The sequence below is a fragment of the Papio anubis genome, chromosome 1, assembly GCF_008728515.1.
Source record: "Papio anubis isolate 15944 chromosome 1, Panubis1.0, whole genome shotgun sequence".
In the NCBI taxonomy this organism is placed as follows: Eukaryota; Metazoa; Chordata; class Mammalia; order Primates; family Cercopithecidae; genus Papio; species Papio anubis.
Window position 1 is genome coordinate 175,667,714 of NC_044976.1, and position 19,446 is coordinate 175,687,159.

Genomic DNA, 19,446 nt, shown 5'->3' on the forward strand with positions numbered 1-19,446 from the left:
GGAATAGTAATAAATGGAACAAGTTTTCTAATCCTTAAGCCTCCAATTTATTTTTTTTAATGTTCCAAAGTTTTATTAAATAATTACATGTTGAGCAGGTGATATTTACCAATCTGTAAACTTCATGTAGACAGATTTGTATACCTTAGGTATACAGTAAATATATGCTTATATTTTATATTTATTGATTTCTTCTTTAAATCCAAATTAAGATTTGGAAAATATGAAGTATTATGGTGTTATATTCATTTGTTGTATCTCTACATCTCTACCTATTGCCATTATATTGTTATTTTTTTTATACAATGGATAAAGCTTTGTGATTATGTTTTAGCTAGTAAAAGTGTAAAATTTTAATATTTCCATGTTTTCCAATATAACTTTTAGATTGTACTTATGTCACAAAAATATTAATATGCTTGTAATAATTTCCATTGAAGTTGTAGAATACCCAACAGTTTTATATCCGTAATGCCTAGATATTTTTTATAATGAAGTAGAGTAAGTGAATACATGAGTTTTGAATTCTTAAAAGATATATTCAATTTGACTCTATTTTTTTTTTTCTTTTACAGGTGTGAGCCATGCAATAGGAGGGAGAGGAGGAATAAATAGAGGAAATATTAATTAATTGGTCTGTAAACAATAACAACTGTGAATAAGATTTTCAAATCTGTTTTAGTGTAATGATTGTCAAGTTTAAAAACATTTTTATATATAAACTGGTATACTCATGTCAATATTCTTTATTAATAAAATGTTTTTCAGTGTCAAAATGTATTATTCTTTTCTTCATTAGTTGACTCCTCCTTTGCTCATCAGTCTAAGGACAGTTGTACCAGACTTTGGATAAGGTCTGCCCAGAACGAGTAGTAATTGCTCTTGCTGTTCTACTAGGCACATCAATGTTATAGTATTGATCTAAATGGAAGAGAAAACATTTTTTTAGTTAAAAGAAAACAATGCCCGAACTAAAAAATAACTTATATTGACTATTATGCTCAAAGACAATGTTTATCATTTTAATAGAGATGTTTTTACTAATTAATTTGAACTTTATAACAGAAAGAAAAACAATTGCCTAGACTTTCCAACCTTTCAGCTTTTTTAATGTTTCAGAAGATTGACATTTCACCATCTTTTTGTAAAATCAGATTCAACTCTCATTTATGAAATAAGCATTAAAGAGTAACCAAGTTTGAAAAATAATTTACTTGGGTTCTTTTTAAAAAATATATGCCAGTGTCATTCATATTATGGAATTACAGGCAAAATAACTTAGATTTCTGGGCATTTCAAAGAAAAGCGTCCTGAGTAACACAATTTAATTGATAAAGTTAGTTTCTCAGGCACTTCTTTTCTGATCTTACAGACTGCAATGATGCAAATCAGTATAACCTTGTGTCAAACAAGGTATCTGTTAAATGCCACAAATGATAGAAGTAAAATATTATCGTCAGTAGCAATTTTACTCTAGTAATTGGATGTTTTATCGTAATCTCATAAAGGTTAGAGCAGAATTGAATTGCAGTGCCATTCATTTTAATTGAAATTAAAGCAAAAGTCTTAACTCTTTTCCACAGCAATTAGAATTAAGTATCGTAGTGTAACTTCTCACATTCAGTCATCATTGCAGCCAGCATTTTTACTTTATCTTCATTATTTTCACAAATGATATCACCTCCTTGGGAAACTATTAGTTAATAACTTACCTTTAGAAAAGGCATAGTAATCATAGCCATCAGGTTTTCTAATGTTGGGCAGTGATATAGCTGAGGTAACCACATTTGGAAGTCCTCTCCACAGTGTACTCACTTTAACTTCATTATGAAGGAAACCTGTAGATGACATGTTTAATAATAAAGATACCAGATTAAAAGGCAATGTACTATCTTGGGAAGGGCCAGACAGATCTGAGTTTTAATCTCAGTTTTTGCCCTCTGATGTAGAACTATTGAAGGTTATAGATCGGTATATAAAAATAGTTATTGGTAAGAAGTACTTGATAAATAGTATTGGTTATAACTGACAAACCTGAACAAACTGCTTTCCTTACCCACAAGGAAAAAGAAAGTATTGGTCTTTGGTTATTCACTAAGGCAAGTGGATGAGTTTTTCATCAGTAAGCTTAAATTATTAGGGCTGTTTGATCAGTATCTATATTTCATAAGCCTTACTGTATAAGAAACTGTATCACATCTACTTATGTTTAAGGATTTTTTTAACAGAATAAAAATGTTACCTTTGTCTTGATAAGCCAGTCTGACGGGTGAATAGTGAATTCTGATGGTGTGTGTTAGAGAAGGTCCTATAGCACGTTCAAAGCGACGTCTCCTAACCTGTGTCGTTTCTCCATACACTGGATAATTTAGAGCAGGCCTTCTTCCAGGGCACTTCTGTACAGGTTCCTGTTTATAAATATACTGCTGAATACTGCCACCTGTTATGTGTTAGAATATCACATGGAAAATGAAAATTTTAATCCCCTCAGAAAAGATGGAAAGCAACTTTTACAATGTATAGGAAAAAATTTTGTTTCATTTTTCATATAATATGTCGATTTTAATGGCTGTTAGTCAAGGGTATTGTAAAAATAATTATTAAACCCTGAAATACTTGTTGAATGAATAGATGCAGCCAATTACATGGTTATATATTTAATTTCAATTGAAAGTGACAAGTGCTAACGTTGGCAGCACATACACTAAAATTGGAATGATACAGAGATTAGCATAGCCCCTGTGCAAGGATGACATGCACATTTGTGAAGTGAAAGTAAAACATTCTATCAGTGACCTGAAAACTCAAATGAATTGTGATTTGCCTGTGAAGAAATGTAAGTAAAAATTGAGGACAATAAGAATACTACCCTCAATTTTGATTTTTGTCACTGAAAATATTTGATTGCAGCCATTAAAGATATCTTTTAACAGTAAACTCAATAATAAAATGCTGAGTGTAATTCTTTAAAAGTTTTGTAATCTTGTCAGTTATGTAGCACATACCTCTCTTGAAAAAATACACAGATTCAGGCCGGTTCTTGTATTTAGCTATTGAAAGCGCTGCCACTATTTGTCCAGTTAGTCCTCCAAATCCTTTGACAATTGGTTTGGGATACCCTGCATCTTTTATATCATTGGTAAAACGCCAGTACTGAGAATCCTGATAATTTAAAAGAGAAAATTATGTTACCAGCTTTGGGAAAAAAGATTAGGAACTCATTTCTAGATTTAAGTATAGAGAGAACATGTTAACTTAGTTGAATGGTTGAATTTTGACCATTAATGTTATCAAACTTGCTTATGATTAAATTTTGATAGTTTAAAGTGCGGACACTTATATTGGAGGTTAAGGTGATATATGTTGTAATAAACAATGCATTTACAAATTATAATTAAATTTCTCTCACAAAGATAATTGTGTTACCTTAAAGAAGAAAGTTTTTCCTTCACAGTTGCACCTAGTAAAAACAGTATCAATGGGGGAAGGAATACCCCAGACTTCAGTAATTCTGCGAGCTGGAGATGGTGGACTGAATGGACTTAGCATCCAGAAATAATGACCTAAAATTTAAGGAAAAACATCAGCCTACAAGCTGAATGCTAAACCTATCACAAAAGAAACCAAAATGGAAAAAAAAAAAAAAAAAAAAATGTAGTTTTCTTATGCATTGTATGACTGGAAGTTTAGTCAGATCCAAAAGGTAGTGTTTGAACATTTCTGAGAGCAGGTAATTCCCAAGTCCGAAATTTAGCGTAACCTTTGAGATATTTTAGTTTTCTAGTTTCTTTAGAACGAGCTATTGGTTGGGCCAGGTGCAGTGGCTCACACCTGTAATCCAGCACTTTGGGAGGTCCAGGTGGGTAAATGGCTGGGCCCAGGAGTTTGAGACCAGCGTGGGCACCATGACAAAACCCTGTCTTCACAAAAAAAAATACAAGAATTAGCCAGGTATGGTGGCGCACACCTGTAGTCCCAGCTACTCAGGTGGCTGAGACGGGAGGATCGCTTGGGCCCAGGAGATTGAGCCGTGATTGTGCCACTCTACTCCAGCCTGGGTGACAGAGGGAGACCCTGTCTCAAGAAAGCCTTTCGGCTTTGTGACTTACTATCTCTTTAGTTCTCAATTTCTTTATCTCTTAGAACTAAGGAATTATAATTTAATGGCTAACATCTCTTTAGCCTCTACTATACAAAAAGGAATTATTTTCACATTTAATCTAAATATGTGTTAAGACTGACTAGCAGAGAGTACAGCAGAGAATTAACATGAAATAACTTTTCTTCTGTTACCCTCCGACAGAGTGTAACACTTGAACACATCACAATTGAGATGTTATTTTCAAATAAAGCAGCGAATATGCATGCTGATGTCATTTCATTTGGTATGAAATTAAAATTTTAACAACCGCCCCCAAAAAAAAATTGAACTACCTTTTAAATCTTAACAGTAGGAAAAAAACCTCAGTAGTATCAGTTCAGGGTCTTGATTTTGTTTTGTTACTTTGTCTAATTTTCTTAATCCAATATTTCCATTATTACTCTCAGATTCTCCTGTGAGGTATGTTTATCAATCAGATTCCCCTCCAGAAAACAACCCAAACTAGCACTCTTCCATGACTTTGGTTCTCATAAATGCCGAAACAGAATGATGAGAAGAAAAATAAACGTGTACATAGCTCACCTCGGAATGCAACTAATGTCCCATTGCGCAAAGTAGTCAGTCCATCTACTGGCCTACCATTGCATATATCGGTCTCATCTAAACAAATTAACAAAAACAAAACAAATACAGAACAAAATGAGAAAAGTATGTATGTTTTTTCAAGTCTTTCCACAGGGTTCTATTTCCTGTTTACCTTTTCTAAGATCTTGAAGAACAGAGTTTGACGCGTTTGCATAGTTATATACTTGATAATTCCATTTTACTTAAAGATGCGACTCTTCAAAAGTATTACATGAAATAAATTATGATGAATTGGAATGGGCCAGGTTACCTAGATTTTCATGTAAACTAGACATTTATTGGATGTATGAACTCAATGTGAAATTGCATCTTTCAGTTCTGATTGCCCTCCCTTTGGGTTAGTTTGGAAAATGATACTACACATTTTTGCTTTGCATTGTACTTTTAAGAATAGACTCCCAACTAAATTTTTTTGACATTCGATGTACCATCTCTGCTGCCCACAGACACACACATGCTAAATTCCCAACCCTAAATTATTAATTTCCTAAAGAATGAATAAGCTTACTATACGCCTCTGCTTACCTACACGGAAGCTGTAAAACTTCACAAGTTAATCAGGTCAGGTAATACATCTCAGTCGAGTGATACTAAACTAAGGCATTCTGGTTCATATAGATGTAAACTAACATTACCAGCTTTAAAAATGAAAATAACTGATTCTTAATACCGGAAAGCATGGGATTGATGATAATGCCTTGATTGGGTACTCTCAGTGAGTAATCCATGCCGGGAATAACTATAGGCGTGAACACATGGGGCCTGGGAAGCATGTGAGGTGTTTCTCCTTCAGCACCACCTGCATCTTCATTCTTTGGATTTACTTCAAATAGTTTGGAGTTTGGAGTTTGGTTAGGTCTGGTGGTGGTTTGGAGCATGGCTTCTGCTACTCTTGAGGTAGGGTTCAATTCTGGCATTGTTGATGTCATCTTGGGGGGAGTTGGTGTCGTCTTTGGTTTTCTCACTCTAGGTGTTGTTTTTGGCTTTTTGGTAGAAGTGGGCTTTTTGGTAGAAGTGGGCTTTTTGGTAGAAGTGGGCTTTTTGGGTGCTTTGGTTGGCTTTTGAGGTTTAGCAGTTGTCGCTTTAGAATTAGTAGCTCTATCTTTTGGTTTAGCTGTTTCTTCAGGTTTGTTCATGATCTCAGTTGTAGTAATTATCTTTTTTGTTGTAGTAGTTACTTTGGGTGCAAGAGTAGTTGTTTTAAAAGTAGTAATTTTGAATGGTGTGGTATCTTGAGTAGTGGTAGATGTTACTTCTGTGGTTGTAGTTGTTATTTTGGATTCGGTAGTTTTTTCTGTTGTAGTTGCTGTCTCTTTTGTCATCTTAGGTGCAACAGTTGTAGTTTCAGGTGTAGTACGTATGTCTCTTTCTGTTATCTTGTCTTTAGCTATTGTAGTCATTTCAGATTTAGTCACTGCAGGAGTCTTAGTTGTAGGTACACTGGGTTTCTTGGGACTCTTTTCAAGAACCTTTGGTGTGGGTTCTGCAGAAAGCTCAGGAGTTGATTCATCAGGGCTTTTGTGGCTAGTGGGAGGCTCCATGGTGGTAGTTGGAGTAGAGGCCTCTGAAGTGGTTGCAGGAGGTGTCTCAGGAGTAGTTGGAGCAGGCTTCTTGGGGGTAGTGGGTGCAGGCTCCTTAGGGGTAGCTGGAGCGGGCTTGTCAGAGGTGGTGGGTGTGGGCTCCTTGGTGGTGGTGGGTGCAAGCTCCTTGGGGGCAGGCTGCTTGGGAGTAGTGGGTGCAGGTTCATTGAGGGGTAGTTGGAGCAGTCTCCTTGAGGGTCGTTGGAGCAGTCCCCTTAGGGGTAGTTGGAGCAGTCCCCTTAGGGGTAGTCGGAGCAGTCTCCTTAGGGGTAGTTGGAGCAGTCTCCTTGAGGGTCGTTGGAGCAGTCCCCTTAGGGGTAGTTGGAGCAGGCTCCTTAGGGGTGGTTGGAGCAGTTTTTGGAGCAGGCTCCTTAGGGGTGGTTGGAGCTGGTGCCTTGGGAGTGGTGGGAGCAGGTTCCTCAGGGGTGGTGGGAGCGAGTTCCGCAGGGATGGCGGGTGTGGGCTCCTCAGGGGTGGTGGGTGTGAGCTCCTCAGGGGTGGTGGGTGTGAGCTCCTCAGGGGTGGTGGGTGTGAGCTCCTCAGGGGTGGTGGGTGTGAGCTCCTCAGGAGTGGTGGGTACGAGCTCCTCAGGGATGGTGGGTGTGAGCTCCTTGGGAGTAGTGGGTGCAGGCTTCTTGGTGGTAGTGGGTGTGAGCTCCTTGGGAGTGGTGGGTGCAGGCTCCTTGGGGGTGGGGGGTGCAGGCTTTTTGGGGGTGGTGGGTGCAGGCTCCTTGGGAGTGGTGGGTGTAGGCTCCTTGGGGGTGGTAAGAGCAGGGCCTTTGGTTGTAGTTTCAGCTTTGGGTGTAGGTTTAGCCGGCACTTTAGATGTAGGTGCTAAATCTTTAGCTGATGTTTTCTCGACACTTTGTGTCTCTTTAGCTGAAGTAGTCTCTTTTCCATCAGTTGAAGTCTGTTTAGTTTCAACTGTTGTCTCTTTATTCGTTGTCAAAGATGTCTGTTTAGATGTATCAGAATTAGGTGGAAGACTGGGTCTGGGATTTTTTGGTTTTGCTGTTGTGATCTTGGGAGATGTGGTGACTTTATTGTGTTGGGTGGTAGACGTGGCAGGAGTTGTGGTGACCTTGAAGTCACCATTGTCCAATCCACTTCCAGCTTCATCTACAACTGGTGGTTTGGGAGTAGGTTTCTTTTTAGTTCTGTTCTTCTTGTTATCTTTTCCTGGAGAAAAAACACATCTTGTTATTTTAGAATTTTTTTTCTTTAATAGTGAGATAAAGATCCCATTTTTATCATTGACTAGTTGTGTGTTTCTAAGCAAATTGCTAACCTCTACTGTGTCCTTTAATTTGTTGTAAAATGGTAAATACTCAACCTATCTTATTGAGTTGTTTTAGGGAATGAATGAGATGAGGGATGAGAAAGCACAAATTAAACTCTATACAATTAATACATGTAAGTCAGTGGCAACTTTGAAATTAGCAACACAACAAATAACACTAATTCATCTGTTTATATTAATGTTCTTTACCCTCCACTTTTCTAGTCTTATTCTTCAGTGCCCAGTGTCCCTTCCTTCCTCCTGGAAACCTAGTACTACCATCTTGCTGCAACAATTATCTCAGAGGCCTCTACAGCTACCTCTGAGCAGTCTGCCCCAGTCACCCGCACAGTCCCTGCTTGAGGCTTGTTCCCATACATAGGGCTATTAGCCACTCCTTTCCTTCTGTGCAGCTAAACTTGCAAGTCCCAGGGGACATAAGTAGGAGATTAGGGTGCCATGGCAGCAAAAAGACAGTATTTATCAAGGCTTTCCCATAGCAGCTACCCCACAGGTGAACTACAAAGCCCAAGGGTGGCTTTGTGCATGATTTTCTGGGTGACTAAAAGATTAAATATCTGGCTATTTATCTAGAGAGAATGCTTCGGAGGAAATCACAACCACTTAGAGTTCTTTAAAACTCCCTTATCCAAAAATTCAGTATTTCCTGGAGAAAGAGAATATATTTTAGAACCAGAACTTCAGGAAATAATAAACAGCAAAGGAAATCTCTTTTCAGGCAATAATAGCCTACTCTGTAGCACAGTCTCTACTAGAGAAAAATCAGCCAGATATATAAGTTACTAGGAAAATAAAGAGGATTTGTAAAATATGGATAACATTTTTTCCATAGAGGTTTGTAAGAATTTAATGAATTAATACTTGTAAAACACTTAGAACAATAGTATATAAATGTTTGTTAAAATAAAGCTGGGGAAGGGAAAATGAAGATGCAAGGAAGATGAAGGGGAAGAAGCAAAATGATATCAAGTAAATAAGAGTGACAATAGAACACCATAAATAATCATCTCTGGTGCCATCCTGTGGTTCCACAGTCACTGCTACAGCATCTTCTTATCCTTTGCTTTTAGAGTGGCTTCTGAGCTGCTTGGCACTAATTTCCAGTAGTAAGTATTCATTTGGTACTTTCTAAGATAATAGTTTTAAAGTTATATTCCCCCACCCCATATTGAGATGTCTTCATTCTACCAACACGCACTACTTTTAAGTATAATCATTGTTAATATGGCATTGATATAGTCTTTGATCTTTATCAATGCTCAAACCTTTGAGTTTCTTCTGTAATTCTCTATTAGCAGCTGAATTTTTGGAAGACTTGATTTTCCGAATTGTTGAAGAAGAAGAGGAAGAGGAGGAGGAGGAGGAGGACTCTTGATTTTCAGAAACAGAATGTTCTATAAATCAAATAGAAAGTTTGATCACACCAACTTGATTTAAAACAAAAAAGAACTGACAGTCTAAATACAGCAAGAAGTGCTATTTACTAATCTACAAGTATCTGGATTTTGCTTTTATTAGTAATATGACCAACTGCCTCTCAACTGTCAGTTAAAAGCAAGGCACCTGGGCTTATCACAGATACTAGCAGTATTACTAGTATCTCTCAACTTTCCCATATCCTCCAAAACACAGAATCAAATTATTCTGCAAAGAAACTCATGGGATGGTTTTTGTTTTTTACAGTAAGATGTGTCCCTTCTGATTTGTTTTAACCCAGACTCATGCTGGGTTTGGTAAATACAGAAAGACCTGAGAGTTTATACTTTGTCTTAAACTTTACTTAAAAGCAAAGTCTAAAACCTTCAAGTGTAATGAGCCTCATGATTCCTAAGATTACCCTGTTCTCTGAGAATGGGCTTAGATAAGCAGTCACCTACAAGTTATTTCATCTAAGAAAGCTCCTTTGATTATATCTGTCATCTTCCTACCTTCTGTTATTTCCTCTGATTCTACAACTTTCTTAGTCTTCTTCTTGTTTGGTGGTTTGGGTGAACGTTTGGTTGTTGATTTGATGGTTTGAGATGCTCCTGAAGGTGGAGATGCTTTCTTTGCAGATGGTGGTGATGTGGGATTATGCACTGAGGCCAAGCAAGACAAGTCAGTTAACATCTTGTTTTCATCAGCAGCTCTAACTGTGAAAAGCACAGATGCATCTAGCTTCAAGAGTAGATGCTGGTGACAGCCAGTGCAGGCAGGCTCCAGCCCAACACGAATGACTCCATTTTATTCTAAGGATGCATTGCTATAAAATATTAGTTCTCAGATTGTTGTAAATTATGACAGGGAGCAAAGTCTCAGGAATCAGAAGACCTGAATTCCAGTACTAGACCTACGAGCCTCTACCATTGTGACCTTAGGCAAATAATTCTCTTGAACTTCATCTTCCTGTCTACAAACTGAGATGTTTATTCAAGATGATTTCTAAAAGTCTTTGCCTTCAGAATTTTTTTTCTGTTTTAGTATTCGTTTTTTGTTTTAATATTCATTTAAATTAAATGATACCAATTTGCCCTTTGTTTTTTTAATTACAAAAGTTCCACATGAATATTCTTGTGAAAAGTTCACACCTTCACATTATGCTTTTCCTCAAATGTGCTTCCCTTCCCAAAGATACAACTGTTAATGGTTTAGAGTGTTATCTTTTTAACCTTTTAGTCCCCTTCCCTCTTCTGCTTCTCAGTCTAGAAGAGAAAACATGGAACTTTTAAATTTTTTTTTTAATCATTAGGAACAAGAGGGACTAATGAAGGATACGAAAACAGAGAGTATTGGGGACTTTCTGGGTACAGAAGAGTTGTGATAAATTGTGCTGCTCCCAGCAACATCGCCCCAGAACCCTATTGCTATAGTCTCCATGAACTGGCCACTGCCCCTCTCATTTCTCTTGCCACCCAACAAAAATGTCAAGTATCTCAATTTGAGAAACAGATCTGCCATGTACTAGCTCGTGCTCTTGGCCAGAACGGTTAGCCTCTTGAACTCTGTTTTCTCTCTCCCATTCGGAGACACTTGGATGGCTGGGATTCCTTCAATTCTTGAAATGTTATGATTTTTAGATGTATAGACACCTGTAAGTGGTATCTATACTGAAACAACTAGGTGGTAAATCTCAAGATAGTTGGGTTATTATACTTAAACAATAAAGTATTGAGATTCTGAGTGGTTTTATTATTTTAAGTTGGGACCCTGACTATCTTATGAATTCTGTAAAGAAAGTTGGCCAGCATTTTCTTCATCTTTTTTTTCACTGAGTTCTACCTAAACTTTAAGTAAGCTGACCAAACATTTCTTAGCATAAAGTATTATCTTTATCAAAATGTTCTCTCAATGTCTCATCACTTTCTAATCATCTTCCCTCCCTACACATCCTCTGCCCAAAACAAATTCTTAGCTTTCTTGTCTCACAGCCAAAACAATTAGGGTAATGAGTAAATATGTGTCACTCATCATGGGACCTGCTAAAAGCTGCAGGAAGGGTGAGCTCTGAGTTTTTTATTACAAGGGTGTTGTCTTCATTATTTTTGGAATGTTTTCCCATGAAAACATTGAACGGCTAAGAAACATCTCTCAACTCTGCTGATTAACAGTTTTCCACTCTGTTTCTTCACTGTTCTAAACAAGCAGGAGGTGAAGGCTTGTTTAAATAAAATGATAAGATTGATTATGCAAGCAAAGCTTGTCTTCACCTCCACAAATATTCTTGTTTTAACAAAGTAGAATTTAAGAACAACCATTTGGTAAAGGAAAGTAATTCAGTATTTAAGTATGTTTTTAAAATCTTTTTCTATAAAATCTGGAGCCTTTTGTTATATTCTAGAGTAGTCCTTCAAGACCTATAAATAGAGAAGATGATTTTAAGATGGGAATATCGCTTGTTATTGACTTTACCATGCACATGTATTGGAATAGAGACTGCTGAAGAGACTGCAGAAATGGGAAGGAACATGACAGTTAACAACGTGTTACGTAGATTTGCCTGTAAATTTAATGGCTTAAACTAATTCATAAATTTACTTGTTTAGGGAAGCTGAAAGTGTTGCTTGTGTCCTTAAATATATACTCAAACACTGAGGCCAAAAGCACAGATAGCTCAAAGGATAGTTGACTTCATGAAGTCAGCAAGGGTGAGACAAGAAATCATCAAATGAGTTGATTACTGTTGATTTAACCTGAAATTGAACCACATCTGAAGAAAAAAAAGACATGTGCATTCAGCCTCATCCTCTGTCTTTCCCCTCTAGCAACATTTTGTGCTCCTGGAGCCTGGCTGAGCCTGGGGGTGCTGCTGTTGCAAGGCGCTTTTCTTCTTTAATTAATCTCCACAACACAAAATTGTTATGAAATAGCTTATATGTTAGTAGAATCAAGGCATGAGATGGACTGCATGTTAGACATTAGCAGTGATGCTAAGGTCGGTGCACAGATCAGCCTGTACTGAGAAGCATTGATTGGTACTGTGATACTTACCTTCTGCACAGAAACTCTCATAATCAGGACAGCACTTGTCATACTTCTTACATTGGGCGTCGCAGTCACACTCCCTCCCTCTCTCGAAGGACTCAAAGCAGCGGCCTTTACAGGAAAGCTCTACCCAGAGCAAAACAAGAAGTTACAGATTATTAATTGCGAAGCCAGGCCCGTGTATTTGACAGCCATTTCCCACCTTAGACTCGACTAGGTTTCCAAAAGTTCATTTCTAAGTCTTTTATTTAAAATTTGAAGTACATCATCCAGGAAAAATTAGATAGTATCCCAGATGGAGACAGCCCAAGTTAAAAAAGAAATATGGTGACTGAGGGCCACTCTTCTTGCCGTTCAAGATATCCTGATGCTGCCTAAGTTATTCACATGTATGAACAATGAAAAATCGGGAAATGTCTAAATAGTGAGGTACACTTAATATGAAATCTCTTCATCCTTCTCCTCTTCACACACTGCTTTGTAATAGATTCACAGTAATTGAATGTACAGATCTCAGCAATATATTCCATATAAATATATATGTGTGTATATATATATTCCTATAAATGGGCCACTTTTGAGGCTTAAAAATCATTTGTAATGCAGAGACCCTTATTATGACAAACTGAGAAACGTGTATAGTTGAAAGCTTTCAGCCTAATCTTATAGTGTGGACTATGTTAGGGAGGACTACTCATTTAAAACAGGAAAATTTAAAAAACCTTGGTTAGAGGTACCAGGACTTACCAAGGCCTATTTGAAATAATTACCCACCCAATACATAAATTGTGCAATATATTCCTCACCTTCATATTCAAATTCTAAAGCAAATATACCTTTCAAATAATTTTAATTATAATTTTCTTAAATTGAATAGGAAATGTTTCTGTGTTAATAACAAAATGGTCCAAAATATATTCAAGTGAAACACTACTCACAATTTAAAATTCAGACCTTCGAGTTTAACTGAAATTCATCATTAAACACTAGCACTTTATCTTTAAAGTGCCTTTTCCAGGTAATTTAGAAATGTATTAACATCAAAAAGTCAAATAATAGACAAGATTATTCCACGCTCATGTATTCTTTTGACGAAACTATTGAAAGACCTCATCACTAGTCGAGGACATCTCTGATTGTAAATAATTACTCCTTACTATATACTTAATGACTGCTGACTCACCGTATCTTCTCTATTTAAAATAAGACATTTTACTTGGAACTAGTCAATAACCTTGTGCAAGTGACAGATTTCCAGGCTCCCCTTACCCTCCCCAGTAATCACAAGCTTTGACACCATCCTTAGGTACAATGCGCTGCAACATTTATGCAAGTGAAGGAAAAGGCACTTAAGCAAAGGAAGTGATACAGTGGGAAAACATCACTGCAAGTGGGTGCAAGGGGAGGCTCAGTCTCACAGACAGCACTGCACGAGGGTGCAAGGGGGCACTCACAGACTCACAGAGCTGCTTAACAGAGGAGACACTCGCTCTCAGGACTTACCCACAGTGCAGACTCTCTTGAAATCAGGGCAGCACTCCATGTAGTGTTGACAGTTATAATCACAGTTGCAGGTGGCATCTCTAGAATACCCTTCCCCACATCTCCCTGCACAGCTTGATAAATCTAAAATTATACAATACTGGCGTAAATATGGCCAAACCACTTTATAGAAAGGGAGCAATCTAATGAGGGGGACGAAGCTGCTTGGTGAGAGAGAATTTTATTGACTGAGAAGGTGTTGGAATGATGTTAGCAATAGGCCCAGCTGATATTTGGCTGATGTCTTAGGCGATCTCAGTTATGTCACTTTATTCTTCACTAGATTGAGATAAAAAATACACTTTTGAAAAGCAGGCAAAGTAATGGCTTTGCCTGAAGAGGGTGATATTCCTAAGGGAGAGGTGGCAGCTACAGCTACTACCGACGCTGTGGCTGTGATGATTAGCAGTTGACATTTATTGAACTTCTCTATGCCAGGTACTGAGTCATACATTATCTCTAATGCTTATGAAAATGTTTCCAGGATTTAATAGCCCTTTTTTAGAGATAAGAAAGCTGAAACACAGAAATTTTGACAACTTGCTCATTATCACACGGCTAGTTAATAGTTCCAGTGTATCTGCATCGTAGGCTAATTAATACCTTCCAATTATTTGTAGTTAACTCTTTTACTCTTATAATTGTCCTAATTTAGATAATACATTTTATGGTCACCTTAAGTAAACAATCCATCCAGAATTTGAACTCTGATATATCTTATTTCAAGCCTGAGATTTTTCTACCCATCGCATCGCCTCCCATTCCTGATGATAAGCTTAAAGCAAGCCGGTTGCACCAGCACAAACTTTACTGAGCTTTTTCTTTCTTAATTGGTGGGAATAATTGGATTTTTAAAATGTCAGGGAAGCCAGATGCTAACAACCACTGCTAAAGTGAGAACACTTAAAATAACTGGGCATAACTATAAAGGTCATGAACAGAGATTCTCCAGGCAACAAATAAGCAAACAATAATAAAAGCATACTCATTCTCAAATATTTTTAAAAAGTCATTTGGAAAACACCACCTTAAAACCCTCCCTGAGAAATGACTGCAGGAATGTGACAATGGAATCCATCTCTGGAACAGAAATTGGCAGGTGCAATGTCCTAAATCCACAGAGGAATGTTGAAACACACTGAAAACAAATCTTAATAGAGTCCAGGAATGCCAAGGTCTGAATATGCAAATAAAACAGTAAATTATAGGACAACTTTCAGAACATTTTGCATACATGAATGCATAACACATACAAAAATGTATATATAGTGTATGTATATAAATACATATATTATATATAAAGGAAAAAGAGAATGAGATGAGGTTGAGAAAGCAAGAGAAGCAGACAAGACAGTATCAAGAGATTTTTTTTTTATGGTTGGCAGATTTCTGAAATAAGAAATCAACTGTAATCCTGGCACTTTGGGAGGCAGAGGCGGGCGGATCACCTGAGGTCAGGTGAGACCAGCCTGGCCAACATGGTGAAAACCCATCTTTACTAAAAATACAAAAATTAGCCAGGCATGGTGGCAGGGGCCTGTAATCCCAGCTACTCAGGAGGTTGAGATAGGAGAATCGCTTGAACCTGGTAGGTGGAGGTTGCAGTCAGCCAAGATCATGCCACTGCACTCTAGCCTGGGACAAAACAAGATCCTGTTTCAAAAAAAAAAAAAAAAAAGGAAATCATCCTTACAGGAAAAGTTTGTTTTCATACACTAGGTGTCTGTCCTACTTTTATTGCTATTAATTATAACCATTAATTTTATTTATTTATTTATTTTTGAGACAGAGTCTCACTCTGTTACCCAGGCTGGAGTGCAGTGGAACAAGCTCGGCTCACTGCAACCTCCACCTCCTGAATTCAAGAGAGCCTCCTGCCTCAGTCTCCGAGTAGCTGGGATTACAGGCACACGCTACCACACCCGGCTGATTTTTTGTATTTTGTATAGAGACAAGATTTTGCCATGTTGCCAAGGCTGCTCTTGAGCTCCTGACCTCAGGTGATCTGTCTGCCTAGGCCTCCCAAGGTGCTGGGATTACAGGTGTGAGCCACCGCACCCAGCCCCGTTAATTTTAATTTCATTTATTTAATGAAAATTAAAATTAAAGTAGCACTGTTTTAGTGAACAACCAATTGTATTACAGAGCAAAAGGCAGTTTAGAAAGTGCCCCCAGTGTTTTGAACCTTGTCATATTGTTATGCGAAAGCCGAAGGGTCTGGAGATACTGGAGTAGTCATTGTTCTCATTGACTATTCACATTTGCTTTCATGTGTTTTCCCATCTTTTCTTATCTAAACAATTCTGCAACTTATGCCTATGCAGACAGTTACCACTCTTGTTCAGGTTTCATAAGAATCTTCGTATTTTACTGGAAATGTTTACTTTAGAAATGTAATTTCATCGTAACTGTCATGAATCTTGATTTTTATTCTCTCAGCTTTTGCTTATCAAAGGGGAACAAAAGGAAAAGAAAAGAAAAATCCAAAGCTTGGCATTGTTACTCTTAATCCATCTAGATGGCATGATAGCATCTTCTACTAATGTGATTACACTGAGTGTACTTTAATATTCTCTAAAAAATGAATAACAAGAACTGTTCATCCAGGACCTATTTTAGAGGACTGTGAAAAGTTTCATGTTATATTACAAAATGACAGTCACGTCTATATTTGTCCATACCTGGATGAATAGTTCCTGTAAGAAAAAGAGAACATTTTCAAGACTAATAAAATGCCATTTGAAACACTGTAGTTTATTATAATATGGTATCTATGCCTAAATGATGCCAAAATAAGTTATCAATAATTTATTTGATTTAAAAGACCAAATTGTTCAACATATAGGCAAAAAATATGTTATCTAAATATTGTTCTTTTTAGCTATTTTTATGATACTATATAGCTCCAGCATAAATTTATGATGAACTGTCTGCACTTTTTAAACTTTTGGGAGAACCATAGAAATAACAAGTACCAAAATTATTATTTACAGAAGCTCAAAACTCTCAAAAGGAGAAAAAGATGAGAATTCTGAAGCACTTATAAACAGGCTACATATTGTATATTATTTTAAGGTTGTACGATATATTAAACTCAAGCAAATATAAATTTTTAGAAATATATTTCTGTTGTTATAAAAATCAAGACTGAATGATTAGCAATAGTTGTTAAATAAAAGTATGTTCGATGGTTAATCTACCTTGAGATGAAACTTGCTGAATCACGAAAACAGACAGCAGCAACAACAGGTAAATGGGAAGTGTTTTCCACGCCATGGTTGTTTTCAGGTACCATAGGTACCCTTGCTGAAAATAAAATCAAGGTATCAGAAAATTGCTCTTTCATCTCACCACTAACTTAGGCTTGCACTATACATGTTTCAGTAATTTTAAAAATGTAACTTAATAATAAAACCATGCTATTCTTGAAACAAGACTTTAAATCAGCTTTAATTCTACAGAAAATATTTGACCATTAGACTTAATTTTATGCAGAACAAATCAAGTCACCCTCAGCCATATTATTGACAGTTTTAATATTTAAGAAATCTCTAACATAGAATAGACTTATCTTAAAACTCTAGTCAAAGTATAGCATGTACTTACCAGTGCAAGGTTAAAAGTTTATCTTAAGGAAAATAATAACCTGTGTCATTGAAATGTAATTTAATAAGCATCATGGAGTTACTGTTCCAACTTTTCCTTAACTCTCAATATAAATTCAGAGACTTCCAACAGGTGTATTGCATAAATATAATCCTTTTCAAAAATTTCCAACTACTATCCTTATACATTTTTTTCAAATACCTCTAATGAAAACACATTTAATTCCATGAAGCAAGTTAACTTTGACACTTACCCGTAAAGGATAGATGAGTTTATCCCATGCCCTGGAAGTCTTATATATCAGTGCAAATATAGTGGGATGAACCAATTAGTCCAAAGGTTAGACAAAATCAACAGTGACAACCTATGAAATCAAACTTTCCTCATTTATTGGAAGAGGGCCCAGACGACTAGACTTAGGCAACATCTGGAAAACACTTCCATTAAGCAAAATGACTACTACAAAATAAATTTAGATTTATTGGCCAGAGCACATTTCTAATTTCTAAGTGAAGTGAACAAATTGTCCTGAGATGGTAAATAGCTCTGGCAGGCTTCGACTAGTATATTGAAGCAGCAACTGTAAAACATTCACATACTGGTATCACTTCTTTCTTTCTTCCGTTTTCCAGTTAAATCTAGCAAAGGTGGCTTTGACATTTACCTAGTGTTAGCTTGTGGTATACATTTTATATACTTATACCATTATATCAAATGTACATTTCTTGAGTAGTTTCATTTTCTCTGAGCACAGAAAACATGCTCTCAGTTACCTGCAGGTGGATTATTGACACTGGATTTTCTAGCTTCCTTTATCATTTTAAAAACCTGCTTAAAAACCATATTGATATTTTCCTTAGATCCCTCCTTTAAGATAAGCATGCTTGGAAAAGGTCTTTTAAATTACTAATTTTGCTTCCTTTCCACAATGAAAATGTGAACCATCACCATTGCACAGCTAAGTCAGCTCAGCCCAAGGCTTTCCCCCATTTTCATATGGAATGTAACGGTGTAAAATCTTACCCACCAACGTAAGGCCTCTCTCATGTCCTAGCACCTCCCTGAAACCTTTCCAGATCAAATTCAAATCACATCTAGAATTATAGTCAACAACTGTACTACATTTTACTGAAAGTATCTGTTCATCTGTCTCATACCCCCAACAGACTATGATTTCCCTAAGGACAACCAACACATATATCTTAGTCTATTGCCAACAAACAGCCCAGTTGTTTCACCAAGTTTATATGTTTAAAACATGGTCAGGCCGGGTGCAGTGGCTCACTCCTGCAATCCCAGCACTTTGGGAGGTGGAGGTGGGTGGATCACCTGAGGTCAGGAGTTTGAGACCAGCCTGGCCAACAAGGTGAAACGCCCTCTCTACTAAAAATACAAAAAATTAGCCGGGTGTGGTGGTGGGCACCTGTAATCCCAGCTACTCGGGAGGCTGAGGCAGGAGCATCACTTGAACCTAGGAGGTGGAGGTTGCAGTGAGCTGAGATCACGCCATTGCACTCCAGTTTGGGCAACAAGAGCAAAACTCAGTCTCAAAAAAAAAAAAAAAAAAAAAAAAAGAAAGAAAAAAGAAAAAGAAAAGGAAAGAAAACATGTTCAGTGAACCACATGGTTGAAGGTTGGATACTGCTGTCTACTATTCATTTAGTAGGTGCTGCAGTTAATTTTCACAAAATGCCTTAAAGTTAAATATAATCATCCACATTTACAAATAAAAAGATGAAGACCCACAAATGAAGAATGTGTGACCCATCCAAGGATCTATAAAGACTAGAGGCCAGAACCAAGATTTGAACCCATGTCTTTGCATTTTAAGTTCCATCATGTTTGCACTATATCCAGCTCCCTTTTGATCAAAACCATCACTTAGTTTGTAATCATTATACTACATTTTACTCCTTTACTCCACATGTATACATAGGTTTGTGAGATTGTGACTTTTTTAAGACTAGGAATTATAAGCACCTATTTTCTTTCCACAGTGCTTATTTCACAGGACTAAACATATAAAGACAATTTAGAGGACACCTGCTCATCTCTAAATAATCCCCCTTTTCTGGAAACTACTTCCATTTCTATCAGGGTATTTTCCTTTTAGCTCTGGTTATATATGTTACCTTCCCACATCAGCCACAGCCAATAGGATTAGGAGTCGGAACTTGAACAACCTGAGCCAATATGATTTCTTCGTCTGG

General features: G+C 37.0%; 2 protein-coding genes and 1 non-coding gene across 4 annotated transcripts in view; 2 read left to right on the top strand and 1 right to left on the bottom strand.

Annotated features, from left to right (window-relative positions):
• The window catches only part of TPR (translocated promoter region, nuclear basket protein), a 62,801-nt gene extending 62,025 nt beyond the window's left edge, over nt 1-776 (top strand). Inside the window, exon 53 of one of the 2 annotated variants that reach the window (XR_002518196.2) lies at nt 576-593. Coding sequence is in view for 1 of the 2 variants with exons in the window: in XM_003893387.5 (XP_003893436.2) it covers nt 576-631 (56 nt within the window). In the remaining variant the exon portion in view is untranslated. Of the gene's footprint in view, nt 1-575 lie in introns of both variants that reach the window. The other variant, XM_003893387.5, reaches the window with a different exon arrangement.
• On the bottom strand, nt 24-17,508 carry PRG4 (proteoglycan 4). The gene is given in 14 exon segments (XM_021929388.2): nt 24-921; nt 1,713-1,838; nt 2,243-2,440; nt 3,006-3,162; nt 3,427-3,563; nt 4,685-4,762; nt 5,418-6,493; nt 6,495-7,506; nt 8,893-9,021; nt 9,556-9,705; nt 12,095-12,214; nt 13,592-13,714; nt 16,831-16,936; nt 17,490-17,508. Coding segments are annotated over 13 exon segments (3,480 nt in total). The 5' UTR covers nt 16,907-16,936; nt 17,490-17,508; the 3' UTR covers nt 24-823.
• Nucleotides 2,681-2,788, top strand: LOC116272010. Its single transcript, XR_004180739.1, has one exon. It is a non-coding gene; the product is annotated as a U6 spliceosomal RNA (small nuclear RNA).
• Nucleotides 17,509-19,446: the final 1,938 nt, after the last annotated feature.